This window comes from Solanum verrucosum, unplaced genomic scaffold (genome assembly GCF_900185275.1).
Source record: "Solanum verrucosum unplaced genomic scaffold, falcon-dt-bn FXZP01000009.1, whole genome shotgun sequence".
Lineage (NCBI taxonomy): Eukaryota > Viridiplantae > Streptophyta > Magnoliopsida > Solanales > Solanaceae > Solanum > Solanum verrucosum.
The window spans coordinates 411,384-438,375 of NW_026020231.1; the positions used below are offsets into that span (position 1 = coordinate 411,384).

Here is a 26,992-nt window from a genome sequence, read left to right on the forward strand (position 1 = left end):
GAACACAGTATGTTACACTTGTGCGTGGATACAATGTATTCTGCTACATTTTGAAACAAACTATTTTTACATTTCATAAATCATAAGTACATGTACATAAACTATCACTATATTTCATAGTTAGAGGCAAAACAGTGTCATATATAAGAAAATTCTTCCACTAGTATTCATACATGATCCATGATTTTTTACTAGTTATAGTATCAATGACAATGAGTGTCGAAGTTATGTTTCATCATGCATATTATTAGTGTACGTACTTGTTTGACGAAAAAAAAAACAATCCATGCTGTGGTTCTGTTTATTTGTACACGTCACATTATGATGCATTATATTCCTTTGAGTCTACTCAAAGTTGTATGCATGCTTTCCCTTTTTACTGCTACAAACAGCAATTCCCCTAAGGCGTGCGTATATATTCCATCATCAAAGCCATCATCTTTTACCTAAAAAGAACATTAAACATACTATTCTCCAAAATAATGAAAATAGACAAAAACTAGTGTGCACAGCAGCCTTTGTTACTTTCTCAAAAATACATACTACTCATGTTTCATTTCATGGGTTACTTTTTTTTTTCCCCTTTTAGTTTGTTCCAACTTGCAAGCTATGGTATTGCAATAATTGCATTGATTTAAGACCTCCGCTCTCCTTCCCGAATGCATTTTTGGGGGGGTTAATATCAGGGGCGGATCTAGGGTATTGAGAGCAGGTTCAACTTTAGTAAAGGAACTCATTCAAGTTTAACTGGCCTTTTGTATGGAGATTCGATTCTCCGTGAGCACATATAAAGAACTTCTCATATTTTTCATTTGAAATTATTGCTAACTCATAAAACTTTTTATAAGTTCTAGATCCGTTTTGATAAATTTTTATAGGTATAATAATGTCGTGGCAAGTTAAATATCACAAGTTTAATACTAGTCTTTCTTTTTTTTATGTCGAATCAAACAGTGTCATATTAAAGTAGCAAAGAGTGTAATATTCACGCATTATATAATACCAGAAAATCCAATCATTAAATGCCTTCAATACGAAACCTTGTCGACAAATAGTGGGGACAACAAAATATATTTTAGAGTTGTGGCAACATATAAACTAAAATTACAATAAAATAAATACTGGATTAGTAAATAGCCACGTCATTGCAATCAATTGCCTAGTCAGCCATGGCCCAAGTCATATCATTCTCAAATATCCAATGGCAAACTTCAATAAGACCCGGACCCGACCCTAATGCCACGAAAGCACCGTGACCTGGACTCCATGATGACGTGTTGACATGACAAATGGCAACACCATGATTTATCTTAGCCTTTGTGTCCACGTTAAGAATGTCTGCTTGGTAGACCCTCACTTTTGGAACTGAGTGGCAGTAATACAGTAGGTAAGGGTACAGGCTTTGATGGCATGACACTGATTTCGTCACTCTTCCGCCGTTGATTCCCTTGACCTTTCCGATCATGACTTCTCCCGTTGCCCCGGCTACGTTATCGGTAGTCCTCACAACCACATTGTGGCTTAAAACCGAGACCGCAAAGTCGATCATGTCCTCAATGGACGCCACACATCGCTTTGTCTCGCCTGGGCTAGGAGCACGCTCGCACTCTGCGAGCGTGTTCCCGATCACATGCTCCATGGTGGAGTTCTCCTGTGCGTGGAAAATCGACTTGACCTCGGTCAACTCTTTGGTAGAAAACGGTAATTTAGACGAAATTGTCCGGGGCAAAAATGACCTTCCGGGCATTTTGTCACGAATGTCAGGCATTTTCATCACGGTCCCTTCTTTCAACATGGATTCTCGAAAAAATTTACCCTCTTCTACCCATTTATTCACAGTTTTGCCACTGGTCTTCAGTGAACCGGTTGTTGGACCGGTTTTTTTTGTGTAACCAGCAAAATTGACACCCTTTGGAGAGTACTCTTTGAATGAATTGTTTACGCCATAAACCTTAAACCCAACGGAAGGAAATTTAGCTCCTTGACTACCATATCCTTTGAAAATATCCTTTCCTTCGTTAAACGATTTTCCGTAATTCAAAAAATTCACCTTGCCTGTATTCGAACCCCTTGCATAAGACGTAAATGTGTCACTACCTGCATTTGCTGCATCCCTATAACTTTCGAAACTATCAATCCCACTATTGCCGCCCGAACCATAATTCTTGAAATTATTATTCGGGTTGTTAGAATTTGACGAGTAAGCCTTAAACGAATCGTTTGCAGCATTACCCGATTCGCCATAGCCATTGAACGATGATCCAATAACATTTGATGTATCACCATAAGTAGTAAATTCAGCTGGAACACCATTTCCGTTTTTCGCATAACTGATAAAAGATTCCCTTCCGGAATTCGTATCACTTACGTAGCTATTAAACGAAAGTTTATGATTATTACCATCGGAATCGTAAGAAGCGAATCGAAGATCCGGTACATTGACACGTGGCATGTAGCTCTGGAAAGTTCCACCGCCGCCGGTAGCTCCCGCGGCGTAGGATGTGAAATTTCCAGTAGCTACATTTCCATCCGCGGCGTAACTCGTGAAATCCTCATGATGGCCAGTGGAGCTCCGGCTGTATTTAGTGAATTCTCCGGTAGCGAAGTTTATACCGTCGGAATAATTTTTGAAACCGTCTCCTCCGCCGAGCCGTCCAGATCCATAGGTTGCGAATTTCTTGTTGTTGTAGACGGCAAAATCTGCATCCTTACTAGGGGTATTGTCAAGGTATGGGTTGGATTCGGAAAAACAGAACAATTTCGCTGAGGAGCAGAAGGTGGAAATGTGGCCGGAGAGTGACTTTTGGGTTGCGAGATTTGTGAAGAAGGCGGCGTCCGCGGCGGAGAGCGGCGAGGCTTTTGAAAAAAGGAAATCCGGTTTAGGGAGTTTATTGGAAATTTGTTTGTTCCAATATCGAACAAGCGAAGCTTTTACTGTAAATGGATTTTCTTTAGGTATTAATGAATTCTTTCTAATTTGTGCATTTGTTTGCGCCAATGAATAAACCTACAAAAATAAAATTCAAATGTAATAACAAGAGACAAATTAGAAAAGTTTACAACCATCTATTCAGCTAGCGACATGAATTTATCTTAAAAGTAGCATAAGTTCACTAAAATACCAACTTATCAATAATACTTAACGTTTCGAGTGAGAATAATAATTAAAAAAATGTAAGTATAAGCTAGTTAGTTATACTTACAGTGGAGGAAGAATACAAGAAGAAGAAGAAGATGAAGAGGAGAGAAATGTTGAGCTTGACATTTCTTAGGTCCATTTTCATCTGCTTGGCTATTGGCCCTCTTCTATGTTTTGAGTCATAAACTTGAGGAAGATAACGACATAAATAGAAGATATGAGGCGTTTTTCTGTACTTGCCTATTTTACTGACAATATTTTTCTTAACCAATGTTCATTTTTTACTTTTATTTTCTTACTTTCGGCGTATAATATTAATTTGAATAACATATTTACTAACAAAGAGGCAGAGATTCTCATTGTCCATATTCTTTTAACAAAAGAAAATAATACTCCACTTCTGACTCAGATCTAACTAGCTAGGGATTTCAGTAAATTAAACCACATGGAAAAAAAGAAAAAGAAAATTATGGAGGTCAGATCACATAGGTTTATTGTGTTGCGAGGCTATTTCCACAGCTCAAACCTCTAACTTCATGATCACATGACAATAATTTTAATTATTCCGTCAAGGCTCCCCAGTATAACCACATGGAGCCAAATTATGAACAAAAGGGAAGTTGCTTTACTTTTTGTACAAGGATCTTCTTTCATAATTTGGCTAAAACTAAATCATAGATACAGACAAATTATGAGATATGGAACTTTTAAAAAAAATTAAAGCAGCACTCTTTTTGTTCATAATCCTAGCAAATCTTTAAAGGAACTTAGAAGGACCTTGAGTACTATTCCTAAGCAAATCTTTAAAGTTCTTTTTAAGTAGCGATAATCTTCTTAAAGTAACGTTTAACAATTTTCATATAATGATAGGAATATATAAACAAATCGAGGATCCATAATAAGTGTAATCTTATTCATTATATTTATTTGTATATATTTTGAATGTTTTTTTTTTAGTATAAATACAAATAAGAATTGGATCAATTGAATCACACAATTCGCCTAGATTATTCTCATGCAAGTCATATATTTTGAATAGTACCTTAAAGGAAGTTAGATGGCGAATCTATATTTACTACTCTGTTCGAGAACATCTATCCAAATACAAACTAAAGAATATATAGCATCTTGGAAAAGAAGAAATAAAGTGTGTTGATATGATAAAAGCATATTATACTCCAACATCTGCTCTGCTCTATCTGGTACTTAAACAATTGTGGACCTGAGAGAGGCTAAATATTGAAGGTTGTCCACAGCATGCTTTCGATATATTTGCATTAAAAATTTAGCAAAACTTAGCAAGTTGAAGATAATATTGGTGGACCACGTTATCAAAGCATTAGTGTCGTGCACGGAAAACAAGACAAAGCGCAGGCACAGCAGTGCAGTACTACTACTAACTCACCACTGACCAGATTCCGATAGGACGCCAACATCTAGGCTTTTAACAAAGAGATGCTCTACTCTTTCAACTTGCCTTGCCTAGCTAAATGTATAACTCTACCATGTTTATATCAAATTATATAAATTTACTATAGCTATTTTATTTTATTTAATTAGGTGAGAATGTATGTTCATAAACCATATGTAACCTGCACAAAACTTGAACATGTCCAAAGTTTACAACAGTCTTAACTACATAAAAGATAGAATTAATGATCTAAAAAATAAAGGGAAAATTGTATATATATAATGGCAAACTATTAATTCAAATTAAATGCTATAAACATAGTTTGATTTAATTGTACCTCATAGCAAACTGCTATTTCGCCTCTCTCCCGGTGAATCTCGCTCGCCACTCTCGTTCTCTCCCTCGCCTCTCTCGCTTTTTAAACAAACGCAAATGTATAAAATGTGTTTGTGTTTGTATAAAGCGAGAGAAAATTGTATATATACATATATTTTCGTTCCCCTCTCTCCCCTCTCCCAAATCTTGCTCGCCACTCTCTCCCTCGCCTCTCTCGCTTATACAAACAGAAATGTATAAATTGCGTTTCTGTTTGTATAAAGCGAGAGAAAATTGTATATACACATGCAAATACATATATCTTCGTCCTATACACTTATAATTATACAATACAAATATTCCCATGCCCAGTTCTCTATTGTCTTTCTCTCTTTCTCGCTTTATACAAACACAAATTATACAATTGATCTTTTGCATATGTATACCGAAACAGAAACAGATTATATGCAACTGCTTTAATTTCTTTTGTATATGTATAGCGAAATATACATATTTATGTTTGCTATGGAGCGCAATTATGCAAACTATAGCTATAATATACAAATATAATTTTTGTATTTATTATATGTGAAAGTTGCTCAAAAATAAAACTACTCACTTGTATATAAGAAGAAAAAGATACGGATAATATAATTTAATATAATATCAATATGACTTAACCAGAGTACAAGGAACAATCTCAGACGTGCTTCGTTTTTGACCAATAGTGGAATCTTTTATTTTGTTGTCATATAATGGGTGTCAGTGACACCACAATGAAACTGGGAATCTTTGTTGTATCGTCGTTTGATGCAGCTACTACTACTACTACCCTATTTCATCTAACTATCCACTATGGTGGAGCACTATCTTCTTTTTATTTTATTTTTTGGGTTTAATTTCCCTATAAGAACAGTGCCAGTAAATATGAATTCTTTATTCAGGGATCGTTCTTTAAGAGCAATCATCGACTAATTATTTTGTCGTCAAGTCAAAGTAAAAGAAAAATTATTTAATTTTGTTTTTTATCCTAAATATTCTACCGAGTTTGTGTTTAAATATAGGAGTATTGAATATAGTGTACACTCTAAACGGATTTAAAATTTAAAATTTCATGAATTATTGGAGATTTAAATTTTTGTAAATAAAAATGTTATAAGCATTCAAGGAGATTTGAAACCTTCATCTAGCAAGGGAACAAAACTTAAATGAGTTATATATCTTCAACTGGATCGAAAAAAACACATAGTATTTCTTATATATTTTCTTCATTCACTTTTACTTGTTAAATTTTTAAAAATAGAATTTTACATTTGCTTTTTCACTTTTAACTTATAAAAAAAGAGATATTTATTTCTTTTTTTTCCTTACTCTCAATAGTAATAACTTATTTCTCAATCAATATGATTATTGTGATACAATACTCATATTGATCATTATTTCTTAAAATGCTTGCAAAGTCTATAATAAACAAATAAAATGAATAAGGAAAACATTTACTTAATAAATTTCTCAATACAAATATTAAATCTGAGAAAAAATTACTGATTTTGAAAATCCACCAAAAGTCATAGATCCACCCCTGAAAATAACTTATATGGTAAAGCTGATGGCTGAATGGTATTTCTTAATTCATGGATCCACGAGCGACGACTTCTTAATAATTGGTTAATCGTCTTGATTATCCGCAAAGCTTGTCAGTTAATGACAACTTTTTCTTTTCATTTACATTATTACACATAAAATATATACAATTGTATATACTATGAATAAGTTTGGGGAGTTACAAAGAAAATTTCAAGCTCATATTAATCGTGGGTGGGGACAAATCACAAAATTTAAATACACACAAGCATACAGAATATCTTACTGCTTGTATTTGTTTTTTTTTATCTGGTTAAAGTATTTCTTTCTGCTGTTTTTTTTTTCTTTTTGACTAGGATTAGTCATGACATGTTTGACTACACTTGAAAGAAAAGAGTAAAATATGGAAGATTCTTTTGGGCCTAAAATAATGGACGTCTGAAGGTCTTTTTAATAAATATTTTGGCCCATTATTGATAGAGATCTATTAGCTTAGTTAGCTAAAAGCCCAGATACTATTTTTTAAAAATTAAAAATTATGGACCTTTTAGTGCAAATCGAAAAATTTATGAAAAAAAAGTTAGACAGCAGTCTAAAATTTAGTAGACATTTGGACGATAATATAAAATTTTGTTAGTCTTTTTAAGTCTATATTTGCGCAACTTTTAAGAATATGAACAAAATCTAAATAATGGCCTAAATCATTTTCGGCATCGCAAACTCTTTTCTTACCTCTTTTATCACGGAGATCCATTCTGTTTATATCGAAAAATCATCTTTCTCGGGACATTTTGGTAAATATTTCCTCCGTTCTTTTTTATATGTCACATTGTTTTTACTTTGCACTTGCATTAAGAAATGATGTAACTTTACTCTTCTACACTTATTTAATGTTTTTTTAAGTCAACTTTATTAATCAATGACAAGATTAATTAACTATTCTATCAAGGGTATAATAGGCAAAATATGGTAATTTATGCATAAAAATTTTATAAAATGACAAGTATTGTGGTCCAACTATTTATAGAAAGGGATGGCATATAAAAAGGAACGGAGGAAGTACTATATACTCCATATGTCTCGATTATATGACTTACTTTCCTTTTTAGTCCGTCTCAAAAAGAAAAACACATTTTTTATTAAGTAACAATTTAACTTTAAAAAATACATATTTTATCCTTAATAAAGTAATTTATTGCAATACAATTATTTATCATTTATTTTAATTATAATTATTAAACTTTGTATCAAGTCAAATTAACTTATATAAAATGAGAGGAAGGAAGCATTAAATTACTAATATGAGAAAGTGGGGCCAAAAGAAGATAACAGATGGAGGAATTTGAAGAGTATAGTAGAGATATTTTTGTTGTGTGGGTGTTAGCATCATAGAAATTTGATCTTTCTCATTTACATACACATTTGTTCCTTCCCAACTCGTGTTATGAAATCAGAAATCAGTTAAATTTCCAGCAAATAAACTAACAATGTCTAAAACTTTTTTTGCCTCAAACACTATTCTTCCGCCATGGAATTCCTCTGAGCCACCATTAATCCCCTGTAATTCCCAATTCCACTTCAAACCCACCACCCGCCGTCACCTTATCACCTCAATTTCCATCCTAATAACTCCATTTTTGGCTAGTGACCCATTTAGCCCCTTTCCATTACCAGTGTCCCATGCTCGTGGGCTTTTTCAAATGCCCCCTTTTCGCCTCACTAACAGGTAATTCTTGAATGATTTCCTTTTTATCTTCTTAATCTGCTTGAAAGTTGTGATTTTTGTGATGAGAATTTGTTGAGGTGATTGGCAGGTACTTTTTGGTGAGAGCAGGGGAATCGGAATATGAGAGTCTGGGGCTGATTAATACTAATCCGGTAGCCAAAACATCGGTGGATAATGGGCTGTCTGAGAAAGGGAAGAAACAGACAGTTAGGGCGGCGTTTGATTTGAAGGAAATGAGGGCTTGTGATGGGAATTGTTGGATTTGGCCTTCAATCACTCAGAGAGCTTATCAGGCTGCTGAGATTATCGCTGCTGTTAATGGTGTTAATCGAAGGTATTATAATTGGGACACTAACTTTGGTTTGTTTTCTTGATATTCAGTGCTTTTTGCATATGGTAACTACTTGGCTAGTCTGATTGCAGCCATATAGTCCCTGAATATAGCTTTCTCGATGCTCGTGGATTGGGGGCATATGAAGGAAAAAGTTTGGATACTTTATCCGAAGTAAGATGCTGCTTTGTACTCAGTCACATTACTGTCGAATTTGTGTGTTAAATTAACAAGATAAATAATGTATTCTGAGTCCTATGTGGTGGGAAAGGATTAATTATCTGCAGCTGAAATAAACTTCCAATCCTAATGATAATTAATCATATGTGGAGTTTTTCAAATATTTGGGACCTATCGTCTAGTATTTCCAATGAGTCATTTCTCTTTGCCTCGGAGAACTATACTCTTGTGTGCTAAATTATTCGAAAATCATTGAAACACTTTAAGTTCCTGATATAATGCTGCAGGTGTATGAATCAGATAGCCTTTCTCCGAACATAAAGCCACCTCCTACTGATGATGGAACACCTAATGAGAGTGTTTTGGATGTCTTTGTTCGTGTAACACAAGTTATGTCGATTCTTGAAACTCAATACTCTGAGGACACAGTCATCATAGTCTCACCAGATTCTGATAACTTGACAATTCTGCAAGCTGGTTTAACAGGGCTTGATCTTCGAAGGCAAGTGACCTTGACAGCTATACTTTTGAGGTCACGCCAACATGTAAATGGTTTACAATTATTTGTTGACCATGTTGCCTGTCGGTCTTATCTATTTTGCAGGCACAGGGATCTTTCTTTTGGGCCAGGTGAAGTTAGATTTGTTGACGCTAGCAGCATACCTACCTATAAGCAACCTGCATCCACAGTTTATAAATGCTTAAACCCCCCTAGCTGTACATGACATTATACTCCTAACCTTGGATCTCACCACCAAGAATGCAGGTGAGATACGTCAACTTTATCAGCTATATACTGTTGGATTCGGCATCATGTTTTATGTATATCATTGATCTTGACATTGTCTTCCGACGTTTTCATTCTGTGAACTCTAACTGAAGCTTTAGTTGAAAAGTTCCTTATAGAGTTGCTGCTATAGTAGAATTTTCCACTGAAACATCAAATCAGTGCTTCATGTAAATGTGAGTCATTGATTTACTTTGTATATAAATCATCATCATTTTCAATCACAAATGCTTGATATTTGAATTTCAGCAGGATCATTTCTTATCATTGTTGGTGAAGATGCGCTCAGGCAGCTGTATAGTTTTTCTTCAACCAAGCTTAAAAGGTTCATTGGATCATAATATTTTCTGTTGGAACAAGTGACCATAGTGTATCAATCTGAATATCTTATTGCTGCCAAATGTACTTGAGATGGTTTTTGAATTTTAGACACAAGATTGTCGGATTGTATAAAAAAAAATTTACGCTGATTGCATAAAGTCTCAAACAAGTGGGATTGTTATATTTTGATGACAATTTTTTTATGTCAAACTACATTACAAACAGAGTTGTCGTAAGAAATCCAAATCCTGTGATTGTTAATATAGGAATCCAAATCCTCCTATAAGTGTGATTGTTAATATCTTCTATACTATATAAGGTTAAGGAGGTCGATCATATTTGTAAGTTAGAATTAATTAGAAATGGGTGATTGGTCAGAAATTAATGAACCATTGCTCCATAGTATCCCTCAAGGGTTTTCATCACTATGGCCCAAGACAGAGAAACAAAAGATGAGAGGATCCTCTTCATTTTTATCAAGATGTAATCAGAGCGCTATTAATTACCTTAACTTAGTAAATAATTCAAATTTAAATTCAACCATAGTACATGAATAGAATTCTCCATTATATTCGATCTCAAACAAGCATAAACGTATATTCATTTTTAACATAACCAAAACCATAAAATCCCTACTAGTAAAAAAGAGTGGAGGCATTATTTTTAAAGGGCTTGATGCCTTTAAAAATGAGGCATCCGTCTTAGGTCCCCAAATTTGAGTGACCCCATTTATTTATTTTTAGTAATAATAGAATTATTTAAGTATTTTTAAATAAGAAATAAATTATATTTTGTCTTTCTTTTAGTTCGTTTTGAAACATTAAAGAATGTTTCTTTCTTTTTTGTCAATTTTTAAATTTAACTTCCACCTGACATGTTTAAGACCACAAGATTAAAAAATATTTTGGTATATATATATAGTTTAAGACCATTAAAAAAATAAAGTGTTTTCATTAAAAAGAAGAAATAACTTTGGATTTTAAAAATTAGGATTTTATTCCACTTTCTTCTAAATTATTTTTGTGGTAAACATGTTCGTTCATATCCACAAGGAAAATTAAGAGTACAACATTCACGCTAATACCGAATTTAAGGCGCCAAATAAAATGAATCAAATTATATAATGCATGTCATGAATTCTCATGCTATGAATTATCCAGTAAAAAATGAACATAAAGAAAATTGATCAAGAAAACAAAAGAATATAATTCATCAAGAACTCCCATTTAATAAAGCTATGATCAAAAGAAAACATATCGTAACACACCCAAAAAGCAAATGTTCGATCCATTGAAATGACCATATGTAGTGTTATTACAATACTGACTTCTTGCTTTAAATCGTATCAAATCATCTTTCTGGTTATTGGTATTGTAGAATGATTCTCTTGATTTCAACTTGATGATCCTCATTTGAACTGTTCATTTTTACGTTTCTTTGAATATTTTGACTATATGATAATAACTTCTTGAAGTAGGGCTCTTTCGTCTGATGAATTAATAGAAAAAAATATTGAAGAAAAAAAAAGAATGTGAATGAGAAAGGTCATGAACAAGACAAGTTTGTTTAATTACCTCACATTGTTGATTGCACGTATGCAACATAGTGTCATATTGGAAGAGAATGCATGCATATGGCAATCAACACATTTTGACTTAGTCTTTGTGTTATCTTTTGTTATGGACTTGCATCATTACAATCGACAATTCGTCAGTATCATCCATTTTACAATGGTCACACAAATAGATTTTCTTTGACGACATGATACTGCTATTTCCAGACGAAAAATAAAGCAGAATAATAGGATGATTAAAAGATCAGATGAAGACTGATTGATGAAGTAAGTTGTTTTCAGGAAAAAAAAGGATTAGGATGATGGAAAGTAGTCAACTCACCTCTATATATAACTAATAATAATAACTGTTTTAGAGCGCGTCATTACTTACATTTCAAAATTAATCACTTTTCATATTTTTATTTATTTATTATGATTGTAATGTTCGTACATGTCAATCAATTCATGGGATACTTGTCACCTCCCACCAACGACTCTGTCTATCAAGGCTAGAACAGATGAGAAGAGTCACATAGTATTTTTTTTTTTATCTTTGTTAAAGATTTAAACATGAGACAGCTTTCTAATTTTCAAACACTTCATTGACCATCCAGATCACGTCCTGAATACTAAATACTCTACCGAATTTGTGTTTAAAATGTAGGACTGTTAATCATGATGTACTTCTAGACGGATTTAGATTTGAAATAAATGAATTTTTGAGATGTGAAATTATTATTTTTAAAATTTGATATAAGCACCCGAGGAGTTTGAACCTTCATCAAGTAGGACAACAAAGCTTAAGTTGATTCTATTTATGCAATTGGATCAAAAGATTACTACTAATCAACAAACTTTAATGGCTAATGAAATCTTTGAATCTTGACTAACTCAAAAATCATTTCTAAAAGTTAGGTATAAATTTCTCTCAATATTTTGGCTCTTTTAATATATGTAATTCATTAGAAACGATTCGCTACTGCGGCAAGTTGAATTTTAAACTCGAGCTTCGAAGAATAAGAAGCAGCAACAACAACTACCCCCATAAAATTGTGTTAATATGCAGTTGAAATGATCCATCAGATCTATTAGATACGGACTCAAACAAAATTATAAGAAAACAAATTTGGTATGAACTAGTGTTTAATTTTTACATGGTATAAAATTATGCATAATAATGATGTGCCACTCTTCTTCGTCGGAGTTGTATTCATCTTGGGCGACGGAATTTGAATTAAAATATTAAAATTTGGAGGATCTAACTCAACATTAGATTCATCCTCTACAAATTTCGGGCTCTTTCTAGGTGTATAATGAACTTTTTGATTCTTCGACATGTTTGTTTGTGAACCAAACTTTTTTATTCTTCGTAATGTATACCAGATTTGCAGAGGTTTTCGTTTGAATAGAGAAGAAGAACAATGAAGAAGTTAAAAGAGAAAGAGTAACCGTTAGTATGTGGAAATGGGGGTGGGGATAGCGTGTGATAAGTGAAAAAAATCCTTTGAAAGATGTTATAAATTAAAATTGATTTGCTAATACTTGTAAGAAATTTTTTTATAAGTAGTAATTAAAAAAAGCAGATGTAAAAACTGTAATAGTATTCCTTAAACAGATGTGGGAGATAACTTTTCCATGTATTTTTATGACTTAAAAATATAAAAATTATTTGCTATATTTGGCAAAGCACAGTCTAATAATTAAACTATATGATCAAGTTCATAACAATTGAGAGCATAGCTCAATAATAAAAAATGTGCAAAATGCACGTACTGATGCTCATAACACACAACAAATCCGATCCTGGTTCATGATGATCAACAAATTGCTCATAACACACAACAAACCCTAAGAGTTACTAAAAACTAGACTAATTTTCACTTGAGGACTTCAAAATATGAAGAAGAAAATATATAAACAAGTCAAACATCTACTATTTATACCTAAAAAAAAATATACCTTATGTTCCAATTTATATGACACATTTTTTATTTCGAGATTCAAACAAGTTTATCTTTGATGATAAATTTTTTAATATATATTTTAAATATTTTAAATTATCAATTATTGTGACTTATAGTATTTTTACAAATATATAAATTTCATTTTAAAAAATTTGAAGATTTCATGAGGAAACGAGCATAAACATATATTCATTATATTCGATCTCAAACAAGCATAAACATATATTCATTTTTAACATAACCAAAACCATAAAATCCCTACTAATAAAAAAAAGTGAAGGCATTATATTTGAAGGGCTTGATGCCTTTAAAAATGAAGCATTCATCTTAGGCCTCCAAATTTGAGGGACCTCATTTTTTTTTAGTAATAATAGAATTATTATAAGTATTTTTAACAAAAAAAATAATTATTATATTTTGTCTTTCTTTTAGTTCGTTTTGAAACATTAAAGAATGTTTCTTTCATTTTTGTCAATTTTTAAATTTACCCTCCACCTGACATGTTTAAGAACACAAGATTAAAACAAAAAATAAAATAATATATATATATATATATAGTTTAAGACCATAGAAAAAATAAAGTGTTTTCATAAAAAGAATAAATAACTTTGAATTTTTTTTTATAAAAAAAATAGGATTTTATTTCAGTTTCCTTTACCTTTACAGTGAATTATTTTTGTGGCAAACATGTTTCTGGTTGTTGGTATTGTAGAATGATTCATTTCTTGATTTCAACTTGATGATCCTCCTTTGAACTATTCATCTTTATGTTTCTTTGAATATTCTGACCATATGATAACAACTTGTTGAAGTTGGGCTCTTTTATCTGACGAAGAAATAAAAAAAAATATTGAAGAAAAAAAATATTGTGAATGAGAAAGGTAATGAAGAAGACAAGTTTGTTTAATTACCTCACATTGTTGATTGCACGTATGCAACCTTAGTGTCGTATTGGAAGAGAATGCCATATGGCAATCAACACATTTTGACTTAAAAGTCTTGTGCTATCTTTTGTTATGGACTTCCATTATTACAATCGACAATTCGTCAATATCATCCATTTTATCATGGTCACACAGATAGATTTTCTTTGATGACATGATATTGCTATTTTTAGACTAAAAACAAAGAAGAAGAATATAATGTTAAAAGATTCGACGAAGATTGATTGATGAAGTAAGTTGTTTTCAGAAAGAAAACAAATTAGGGTGATGGAAAGTAGTCAACGCACTTCTATATATAGGGAACTAATAATAATAATTGTTTTAGCGCGCGTCATTACAAACATTTCAAAATTAATTACCTACCATATTTTTATTTATTTATTATGATTGTAATGTTCCCTCAAGAGTTTCATCAGTACTATGGCCCAAGACAGAGAAATAAAAGATGAGAGGATCCTCGCTTCATTTTTATCAAGATGTCATCAGAGTGCTACTAATTACCTTAACTTAGTAAATAAACCAGTCTAGATTCAAGATTAGATTCAACCATAGTATATGAATAGAATTCTCCATTGTATTCGATCTCAAACAAGCATAAACATTCATTTTTAACATAAGTAAAACCATTAAATTAAATTAATTATATTTTGTCTTTCTTTTAGTTCATTTTGAAATATTAAAGAATGTTTCTTTCTTTTTTGTCAATTTTTAAATTTAACTTCCACATGACAAGTTTAAGACTACAAGATAAAAAAAATTTTGGTATATATATATATATATATTAACTTTGGATTTTAAAAATAAAAACTAGGATTTTATTCCACTCTCTTCTACCTTTACAGTGAATTATTTTCGTGGCAAACATGTTCGTTGATATCCACTAGGAAAATTAAGAGTACAACATTCACGCTAATATCACAATGAAGGCGGCAAATAAAATGAATCAAAATCAGTGTAAGAACTAAAAAAAAAATCGATTACCGAATTTAAACAATTCATGTTTTTGTTTCTTGGAATATTCCGGACATGGTAAGATAACCACTTCTTGTAGTATGATTATTTTATCTGATCTATGATAAAATAGAAATTAAAAAAAATGGAAGAATACAAGTATATATTGCCTCAAATGACTTGTTGCGAGTGTGTAGCAACAATGTAGTTCGTGATGAGAACACCATACAACACTCTGGAGATCTTGACTTGAAAGTGCGATGCATATGTCTGTTATGTGCCTTCAATAACACGATTGATGATACCTCAACACTCTCGCAGTGATTGCACTGGTACAATTCTGTTGACGAAGTTGTCAGAATGATCAAATGCTCTTTTCACAAGAAGGAAAAAAATAATACAATGATGAAGAAAATGAAAGAGTGATGTTGATTGATTAGACAGTATATATATAGCGCATAATAACCAATTATCAGAGTAAATCAAAATTAAAACGAAGACATAATCAACTTTCTATCTTTTTTGTAATGAAATATAAGCAAATTAATATTAATAACTACAAGAATATTATATCAACTGAGTAGGTGGAAACGAAAGGAATGGGAGAACTGATTTGGAACTCAACTTTAACCCAAAACATGTTTTTTCTTCTTCTTTCCATTCGGTGTTCAATAGATTTCAGACAAAGACAACTTCGTATTCAGGACGACTTGAAACTGAAACCCCTTATTAAGGATAAATACATACTTATTACTTCATCACAATAGCATCATAGTTGATCAAGTTCAAGATCACCTTTCGAATCGATGTTCATTAGGAAAAGAATCAAAGAAATACATCTTTACATTTATGATATTTTAGAGATTGTAATCCCCGTCAATTTTGTAATAGATAGATATACATACCTAAATAACGAAACAGAATATACGAAATATTATTATATAGTGAATATATTTGGCAATACACACTAATCTGCGATACAATATTAATATGTCGTGTATATAATTAGCTATACACAAACCTATAATGTACCTTAAAATAAAATACACCCAATAAAAAATAAATGAGATATTGACTCATGCCATGCAACGACCACCACATGTCTATTAGTTCCTAGCTACTAGCTAGGGAAACCAGACTATACTATGGGCCAGAGGTAGAATCCCAACTATATATATACTTTATAAGTAAAAGTATGTTTATATAAAATAAATAAGAGCAACTTTCACGTATCATTGATAAGTTATAGCTATAGTTTGTATAATTGGGCTCCATAGCAAATTTTATGTTTGCTATGAAACTTTTGATTTGTATAATTCGCTAGAAACATTTAATTTTATACAAATTGTTCAGTTTTGTATAAATTCATTTATACATTGTAATTTGTATAATAAGATTTGTATTTGTATAATTATAAGTGTATAGGATGAAAATATATGTATTTGTATTTGTATATACACTTTTCTCTCGCTTTATACAAACACAAACGCATTTTATACATTTTATACCGAAATGCATAAAATGACTAATTGTATACAGAAAATGGTTAATTGTATACCGAATGGCAAAAAAATGGGATGTTTGCTGCGAAATACAATTAAAATAAACTATGGCTATAGCATTTAATTTGAATTAATAGTTTGATATTTCATACAATTTTCCTAATAAAGAATCATCAAATATAGCACATAAGCCTAAATTATTAGCATTTGAAGTCGTTCTCATTCTAAAATTTAGAATTTATAAAGTTGAAATTCTGACTCTGTCTCTCCTAATACGTGTCATTTCATCATCCGATTGAAAAGATCATAAGTATTACTGCCTCTGTTCCACTTTATGTGACATATTTCATTTTTCGAGAGTCAAGCAATTTAAGTTTGACAAGGAATTTACGTATGAAATCTTCAATTTTTTAAAATGAAATTTATATATTTATAAACTACTTAATAAGTATTATAAGTCATAATAATTGACAATCCAAAATATTTCAAAGATATAAAAAAAAATTATTGTAAAAAATAAGCTTATTTAAATCTCAAAATTCGAAATGTATCACTAAGACATAGGGAGAAATATCTAACAACTGAAATGTGCAACACAAAAAATATATAAGTTGTATGACTACAAATACATGCATTGACCAGCCGGTATATAAAGTCAAGATTCTTACTTTATTCCAAATTTCCAATGACGGCATCCTTGCATTCTCACTAATATATATAATCGGATATATTCTTGTTCTAGCTCCGATGTTGCTCGATCAATCGATGTAATAAAAAATTCACAATGTAATATAGAGATCGTATAAAACCTAGAGAGAAATTATACTAAATAACGGTCTAAAACCAACATAAAATATTAATTACTATTTTAAATTTAAAACTATTAATATTAAGCCACTTTTTTAAAAAGAAAAAAATATTTGGACAAAATGTTTGTGCTTAAAACACGAAAAAACTCCGAAAGTGACTAATAGGGTTCGAAGCTTTTGAAACCAACATGATATTGTGCTATAGTTCAAAAATTTCTACACATGAAATTGTTGTTCATCAGTTCATGTATGTAAGGATTATTTGTTATGGCATTCTCTTAAGACTTTTTCTACATTTCGAAAAGGTATATTTTTTCAACTATTTTAACTTTGCCTAAATAAATATAGTAATTATTTTTCAATTACATTTCAAAAAATGACAAAAATATTATTAATATGTCCCAAAACAGACCATCGCATCCAATGAGAGCCTCAAGTAGTCAAATTGCGTCAGTCCCGGGACTTGAGATGTGGTCCGTTTAATTTGAGTTAAACTTTGCTAGTTCAGACATAACAAATATACTGTAGCCTTTTATATTTACTCGAAATAGCGATGTTTTAAAACTAATATGACATTGATTTTACTAGTAAATACACCCGTTTTTTCTACTGCGAATTAATAGTAAATTTGTGTTATAAAATATGATCTTCTCACTCCATTCCTTTCTAACCAATTCACTGGGGGTGGAAAATAGATTCTCATGGAATATGAGAATAGCCTTGAATATTTATTTTTACATATCGATTCAATAAAAAATCGACGAACTATATACTTTTTCAATGAGAAAATAGTAATCTTTTAGAAGTAATGTCATGGATGCAATGTCTTTCTCTTGTACACGAATACATTATGTCACTTATGCATGGATACAATATATATTTCGCTATATTTTGAAACAAACTATTGTTACATGTCATAAGTTCATAAACTATCACTATATTTCATGATCCATGAAATATACTTGCCAAATGTACTTGAGATGTTTTATTGCTGCCAAATGTACTTGAGATAGTTTTTGAATTTTAGAGGCAAGATTGTCAGATCATATAAATAACCCGATCGTCCGTGTATATAATGTAAAATTCCCAACATTTCGTTCGAATGTTCACTGGACACAAAAATCACTGAAAATGCATCGAACCTCAATTTATTGATTAAAAAAAACTTAGAACTTTTAGGAATTTTCCCTTTTTCTCTCTTTAGTAAATATAAAAAAAAGCTTTAATGCAGAACATGGAAAATGGACTAGGTAAAACTGCATGTTATACGACTCATCAATTCTAATCAAAGTTTCTATTTCCGTTTTCAGAATTTAATTTCTTACTTATATCACTCTTACAATATTTTTAAGGCTCGTTTGGACATGCTATATTGAATCATAATTTGAAGTTGAAAAGTTTATTTGGACATACCATTTAAGTTGTATTGTTTTAATCATAAACATGAAAATCCCACAAATTATTCAATTTTTCCAATTCTTGAATAATTTTACTAAATGAGCCAATTATAACTCATAAACAAGATATCCGAATAAGGACCGCATAGATAAATCACATATCTTTCTGGTTCCTTTTTAACATTCATCCTCTTTAATGGAGTATCAATTTTAACACTGCTGAGTTTTATGTAGGAGGTTGATTTTTCATATTGGGATTAATTTTTTTTCTTTTTACAAATTATTGTATTGTGTTTAAGAGTTGTGGATAAAAAACGGAAATATATCTATTTCAATAAAACATGCAAAAGAGAAGATTGGATACTTTGAATCTGAACAATTTTTATTTTTTTTATTATATAAATAAATGTGAGATTACGACTGATTTGCCATAGAACAAATTGTTTGTTCTAATATAATGCTGCAGCAAATTGTTTCAGGCAGCCGATGCGCGGTTTGCTCCGCCACTCGCCCCTTCATCCTCCACCTTCTCCCTTACAGAGGTATTCACCGTCATCTCTGCACCGCCTGTGTACTGGATTCCCACCCCGGTTCCTTCTGTCCCATCTGCTTCGATGTCTTCCTCCATAACCCTCCTCCCCCTCGTCTCCGTCTCTTATGCCTAAAATGCCCCTCTATTTCACATCTCTCTTGTGTACCTGATGCTCCTTCTGGTTACTTATGCCCTCTTTGTTCTAACCCTAATTTTACATTCTTCTATGTTACTCCCACTAATAACGCTATTGAAATCAACACACATTTGGCTAAACAGTTGGTTGCCGCTGCTACAATTGTTTCTGAGTCTATTCACAATGCCGCTGTTATGGCCAGGATTAATGCTGATATTAGGGTTAAGGAAGCTCTGTCAGCTAAGGCTGAAGCTAAACAAGTTTTGGATAGGCTTAAGTATATGATTGATAACCAAAATCATCCCAAATTCTCGCCCATACTTGTTTCTGATTCTTCGGGTAACGATACAGGGGAAAATAGGATATATGAAGTAAAAGGAGGTTCTTCTCAATCTTCAGATGATTCTGATACCATTGATGATTAGCGTAGTTGCAATATAAGGTTTTTCTGTTTTTTGGCGAATAAAGGAATTGAAATTGTTCATTCAACTGTATCCAAATTACTGTTAATGCCTCTTTCTGATTTTACATTTTTCACTGGTATAATCTTTGATTTCAATATGTTCAAAGTATATATTTTCTGTTGTTGGAGTTCTCTTTGACACTTAGTATTGTCTGCCTATCAATCTTCAGGCTATGTATTTTCTGTTGTTGGAGTTAAAATTAAATGTCATGAAACACGAACAATTTGTCATGTATGGCGGCGTATTATTGTCCCACAACGTAGACAAGTAGGGGAAGGCAATCCAGACAAATAATGAGGCTATGCTCGTGGCATGCATCATAAGAAGGAAAAATTTGGATCCTATATCTAAAGTAAGATGCTGCTTTGTACTCAGTCACATTACTGTCGAATTCATGTGTTAAATTAATAAGATAAACAATGTATTCTGAGTCCTATGTGGTGGGAAAGGATTAATTATCTGCAGCTGAAATAAACTTCCAATCCTAATGATAATTAATCATATATGGAGTTTTTCAAATATTTGGGACCTATCGTATTTCTCTTTGCCTCCGAGAACTATACTCTTGTGTGCTAAATTATTCGAAAATCATTGAAACACTTAAGTTCCTGATATAATGCTGCAGGTATATGAATCAGATAGCCTTTCTCCGAACATAAATAATGCCACCTCCTACTGATGATGGAACACCTAATGAGAGTGTTTCGGATATCTTTGTTTGTGTAACACAAGTTATGTCGATTCTTGAAACTCAATACTCTGAGGACATGATCATCATAGTCTCACCAGATTCGTTTAACAGGGCTTGATCTTCGAAGGCAAGTGAATTTGACAGCTATACTCTCGCTTGCAGTTTAGGTCACTCCAGCATTTCTTACAATTATTTGTTCACCATCTCAGGCACAGGGATCTTTCTTTTGGGCCAGGTGATGTTAGATTTGTTGACTCTAGCAGCTATCATGAACATAACAGAGTTGTTGATCAAAGAAGATGTTAAACAAGCTATATGGTGTGAAGTGAGTCAAGTTGTTAGGAAGGTTCTAGAAGCTTCCATAGGCAGTTGAGAAGTTTGATACAATCCTAATTCTATAAATAGAGGTACTCATTTAAGTGTAAAAGCTTAAGAAAGCAAAATCAATGTAACAGTGCAGTGTTGAGCTAATAATACAGTTTCTCTCTTTTTATTCTTCATGATTTCATATACATTTCAGTGTGATCTAAACCTCCATTAATGGAGTTTTCAAGAGCAAACGTGGAGATCGGATTCTTTGAATCTCAACAAGTTTCCCATAGTATATATAAATTAAAAAATAGTGGGATTACGGATTACCAGGCCATAGGCATAGATCAAAAGACGGAGAAGTAGGTGATTATAAGAGATACTTGTTGTAAACCTCTTTAAATCAGACATTAGACTGAAAATTGCGAAATTACTAAACACACAACAATGTATATAAAATACAAATATTTTATATATGAAGGTTATTTGTAATTACTACTCTATTATATATCCGATAAATACAAAAAAACTCACATAATACAAATCAGAAAAGCTTAAAACCTGAAAAAATCCCAAATTGCCAAAATCTCGGAAAAAATCCCAAAAGATACTTGACAAAAATGCGATTGTGTGAATCAATGAGATGGTGACATAAATCTTTTGAATTATTGTTAAGATTTTTTTAAAATAACAATAAACGTTGAAGAAAGAGAATCGGGAAACCGATTTTAAAAAGGAAAGATGGAGGTGATTTGAAGAGAAAGTGGGTTAAAAAGGTGAAAGTGATGGACTTAAGTTTAGCCAAATGTGGGTCTTATTTGAGAAAAAATCGAACTAGATTAGGATACATTTTATTTTATTTTGCTATATAAATAACATATGTTCTTTTTAATAATTATTTTAAATTGTTGTTGTTTTTTTTCTTAAAAAAATCACTTGTAACCTCCCAACAACAATGCCAAAAGACTCTTACATTGTTAATGCCCAACTCTACTTTCTATTCTTTAATTTCTAAATAAGTATTAGCCTTTTTTTGTCATTAAAGAAGTAAATGAGAAATTTGTTGGGTCGAAAGTGATTAGGGCCTTACAATTGCAAATCATGATATCGATAAATTAGATGACAAAAACTTATACTATCAAAATATTATTATATGATTTAGCCAATCAACCTACATATGAAAAACTAATAAAAAGAAAATATTAAAACGGAAAAATTTCCCCATAAACAAGACTGTTAAACGACTACATTGTGGATGTTCTTGTATTATGTTATGAGAATATGGATCTTCAATTTATAGATCTCTAAACTTTTTCTCTAAGGAAAGAATAAACCAAATATGGAAGAAAATTATATTTTCCTTTCAGGCAAAATTAAAGCATTTATGGTAATACTTTGATTTTCCTTCTAAAGAAAAAAATCAGGGGAAAACCTTAACAAATCTCCGTTTTTGGCTAGATTTTCTTGACAAAATTTGATACACTGTCTTCATATGCATGATAATATTGTTCTTCACATAGTTCTAAATAATAAATGTTACAATTTTTTTTGTGGTATTCATACTAAATTAATAGATATATAATGTATGTTCGAATATACACAAATACCATTTAACTATTGTTAGTTAATGTACATGTTTACACTATTAAATTACCTTAACTATAATAATGATTTTGTATAAATAGCCAATAAGGATAATTACTTGCAAAAAGTGGATTGTTAGATTTTGATGACAAATTTTATGTGGAACTAAATTACAAACGGAGTTATTGTAAGAAATCCAAATCCTGTGACTGTTAATTAATATAGGAATCCAAATCCTCCTATAAGTGTGATTGTTAATATCTTCAAGGAATCCAAATCCTCTTATAAGTGTGGTTGTTAATAATATCTTCTATATAAGAAGAAGGAGGTCGATCAGTAGATGAGGAGTAATTGGTAAGTTAGAATTAATTAAAAATGGTCAGATTTTAATTATGATATGTTGGTTCTCATAGCTAAGCGTTTCAATTTAATTGAAGATTACCTAAATTTCGCGTCTGTATGCAAATCGTGGCGATGTGCGGCTACCAAGGAGAATTTTAACACTAATCTGGCTAGAGTTCCGTGGCTGATGTTAGCTGAGGAAGAAGGCAATGCAAGTCGACAGTTGGTCAGCCCTTATAATGGTTGATTATGAAGAAGAAGATTCCAAAAGACAGCGGAAAAAGATGTATGGAGACTATGGGATGGCTTGTTACGGTAGGAAAAGATGAAGGTGAGATTAGTTTGTTACATCCCTTCTCTGGTGTTCAAATCGAATTGCCCCATCAAAATACCACTGAAAATTATCATACTCACCACCAAACTGGCGACCTGTGGACCTATTTTCACAAGGCAGTTTTGTCTGCTAGTCCTTCTCACACATCAGACTACCTTCTCATGGTAATTGAGGGAGATGTCAAGTTCCTCAGTTATTGGAGGCCAGGCAACTTGCGATGGACCAGGATTATAAATACATCCCTCCACGTTCCAAATCGTGATGTCATATATTTTGATGGCAAATTTTATGCAGTTGATGGGAGTGGTCGCGTTCTAGTTTGTGATATTGAATCCAATCAGACACAAGTAGTTGCACAACTAGCAAGGGGATATAATTATGGGAATGAGTCGTACATAGTAGAATCACTAGGAACATTATTTATAGTTGTGCGTGAAGGTCTTATGTTAAGATACATTACAGATGATAGCGAGAGGATTCCATTGACACTTACCCAAGATGATATTTTTGATGATCTTGATGGGGAGTTAACTTATGGGACAACAAATATTGATGTTTTTGAGGTGGATTTAGTTAGTGGCAAATTGACGCAAACAAAAGAACTAGGGGACAGAGCTTTTTTTATTGGTCATAATGCTTCTCGCTCTGTTCAATTTCCTGGAATCAAGCCAAATCATATTTATTTTATCGATGATTATTGGGAATCATACCTTGTATTTGAAGAAGGCGGTGGCTTGGACATGGGTGTTTTTAACTTAGCTGATGGCACCATCCTCCCCTTCCCACACTACAAGGGTGTCTCTTTAAGTCCTGTTTGTCCTCCAACTTGGGTCACACCAACTCTATATTGATTCGATTAGATCACACTTCTTTCATTTAATTTTCTACTAGTATTAGTATTTGTTAGTATTGTTTTCCTTTCCATCTTACATAATTAGAATTATTTTACGGATTGCTTTCAAATTTATATATTTGGAGAATTAATGTTCCACAAATCGTTTATCTGCACTATATCCCTTTTCTGTTTGAGCCCTGTCTACTTGAAATTACAGGAAGTATGGAAATAATAATAATGTGTCTAACCAAACAATGATAATTTACAGAAAAAATTGTGAAAAAAACCAGACAATACTTAGGTTGGGTTGGTTTGGTTTGGTTTAAACTAAAAAAAAACCAACCCGACATTATATATATATAATTTTAAAATTTTATGTTATACATAAAAGTATCTACTTTGACATAATGAGGGTTGATTACCCTCTGTCGAGTCAGTCTCAATTATGAGAGGGAGAAAGTTATGTTGAAAAGCAAGTTTTTGATTATAGCCCAGTTTCCAGTTTCCGAGATCATCGCCACCTTCTATTGACTTGGTGGAGAAGGATCCGTCAATGTTAAGCCCAGAGGAGGGGGTTTCCAGCAAACTTGGATGGAGATTTTGGCAGAGGGATAGTGAGAAGAAGACTTGGTAGTCAATGGTGCGTTGATAGGATTGGCAGAGTTATGAAAAACATTATTTCTTCTGTTCAACCAGATAGCGAAAGGGAACAAGTGAATTAGGGGAGAGAAATTGAGCTTCTTATGATCGAACAACCAGTCCTCAATATTGACGACAACATGGTTGCTAACAGTCGCGAAATTGGTTCCAGAATACTTTGACGATCTGGCATTCCATGAAGATATGCTTGGTTATTTCAGTACCAGCGTTACAGATATATTTGAATTTTATGAAGATAATAGTTGGAGGGGATTCTATCAGATGAAAAATTTGATCTTAGGTCTTAAGTTGCCAGATCCAATCAAAAGTGCTGATGAATAGGGGGGGCTATGAGCTTATAGACGGAGGCACTGGAAACTTTACCATTATCATTGAGGGACCAAATCGGAGTATCTTTGATAAGAGAAGAGATAACCGGGACTGACTTGATAGCATCTAAGATGGTAATTCTAGGGAAAACAAATCGGAATACCGATCCACTGATTATTTGTCCTAAGGTTTGAGACTTTCTTGTTTACATCACAGATGTGAATAGGGCTCTAAGAGGAATCCAATTGAAGGACCAAATAATGTTTGTACTATCACCATTAGCCATCTAAGACCTTTATCACCGAATTTCATAGCATTTTTTCCAAACAAATTTAATTCTTCTAAAATTGTTACGATGGTAAAGACAATTAGGCCATGCACGGGGACTTAGGATTAGTAAACATTCTCCAAGCATGGCTTTATTCTTGGTTTCGGCCTAGTCCACCAAGCTGAATGGGAGAGGTAATGGTTTCCCAACTAAGATAGTGAATTTTTTTTCCAATAAAATCTCTTTTGATTTTGTCTATACTTTGGAGAATTTTTTTTGGGAGCTTAAAGTACTGCATAGGATAATTTTTAGGCACGGTAGTTCTACCCGCCATCGTTAGAAAACTGATTTTCCAATTGGTAAGATGCATGATGCTTTACTTGATAGTGGAGTATCTTTTGACAAGTAAGTATTTCTTTTGTTTTAATTTATTTTTCCATTGCTTTTTAAAAAAAGTTATGTCCATAATTGATGGCCATTATTTATATATAATATCCGTATTTGAAATTTATTATGTGCATGACAGTAATGATGTTTACAAATATTTCAATGTTTTATTTTATATATAATATATTTCTTACAAAATATTATTCCACAATATTATAGTATGACGGATATAGAAGGATAATTCTATAAAAAGTATTGTTATAATGAATGTCATTATTGTAAAAGGTAAAATATTATTATAGAGAAGTAATAAGTATGATATGAAAAATTAGTTCTAGTGCTAATCAGGTTACTATAGTAAAATGTGTTATGATGAATCATCGTTAGAGAGATGTTCGACTAATAGATAAAACGGAAAAGGGTCAAAATTGCCCCCAAACTATATGAAATAGACCATTTATACCCTTCGTTATATTTTGGGATCAAAAATGCCCCTGCTGTTATCCTAAGAGACCACAAATATCCTCAAGAGTTAACACCCCAAATTTTTGTTGACCTGGCAAGCCACGTGGGACTAATCCTTCCACCTAAGCATTGCCAACTAGGATTCACTACAAAAGAACTAGACCTTTAGCGGCAATAACAGTCGCCACAAAAGCCCAGAAAATCGTCACTAAAAGTTTTTAACATTAAATTCTAATTTTGTGTTTTTTTCTTCATTGTTTTTAAAAAACCAAATATGATATCGATTAAGTAGGAGTTTGAAGACACTATATGTTTTATTTTTATGTCATATGTAAATGTATAAAATGTACAATGATGCATTATATATATAGTAGGAGATTTGAATCGAGAAGTAATTTTGATTATTTTTTGTAATAATATTGGATGTTTTTAATATGGATATTGCAAGTTATTAATTTTAGAAAATTAGGTCGCAATCGAAAATTAATTATCATATTTTTTTGTTGAAAAAATAGGTTTTACTAGCGAATGGTTGTTGGAGCCTTAGTCGCCACTAAAAATCACTCATAACCTTTAGTGGCAATATTTTGGGATTTTGCGACTTTGTCGCCACTAAAAGTCAAGTTCTTTTGTAGTGAATCTTGGTTGGCAATACTTAGGTGGAGGGATTAGTCTCATGTGGCTTGCCACGTCACTAAAAAATTGGGGTGTTAACTCTTGAGGGTATTTGTGGTCTCCTGGGATAACTGCGGGGGTATTT

The 26,992-nt window shown here is 32.1% G+C and overlaps 3 protein-coding genes and 1 pseudogene across 3 annotated transcripts; 3 read left to right on the top strand and 1 right to left on the bottom strand.

Annotated features, from left to right (window-relative positions):
* Positions 1-1,059: 1,059 nt before the first annotated feature.
* On the bottom strand, positions 1,060-3,278 carry LOC125832181 (polygalacturonase 1 beta-like protein 3). The gene is made up of 2 exons (XM_049511329.1): positions 3,204-3,278; positions 1,060-3,007 (listed from the first exon to the last, which is right to left on the bottom strand). Exons 1-2 carry the CDS (start codon positions 3,276-3,278, stop codon positions 1,160-1,162), a joined length of 1,923 nt encoding a protein of 640 aa, XP_049367286.1. The 3' UTR covers positions 1,060-1,159.
* Positions 3,279-7,820: 4,542 nt separating this feature from the next.
* Positions 7,821-9,521, top strand: LOC125832096 (uncharacterized). Its single transcript, XM_049511237.1, has 5 exons — positions 7,821-8,175; positions 8,264-8,509; positions 8,599-8,680; positions 8,974-9,188; positions 9,291-9,521. The coding sequence occupies exons 1-5, from the start codon at positions 7,937-7,939 to the stop codon at positions 9,409-9,411; spliced, it is 903 nt and encodes a 300-aa protein (XP_049367194.1). The 5' UTR covers positions 7,821-7,936; the 3' UTR covers positions 9,412-9,521.
* A 9,852-nt stretch (positions 9,522-19,373) lies between these two features.
* LOC125832182 (uncharacterized) lies at positions 19,374-20,009 on the top strand. The gene has a single exon (XM_049511330.1). The coding sequence runs from the start codon at positions 19,374-19,376 to the stop codon at positions 20,007-20,009; it is 636 nt and encodes a 211-aa protein (XP_049367287.1).
* A 2,996-nt stretch (positions 20,010-23,005) lies between these two features.
* Positions 23,006-24,159, top strand: LOC125832184 (F-box protein SKIP23-like; annotated as a pseudogene).
* Positions 24,160-26,992: the final 2,833 nt, after the last annotated feature.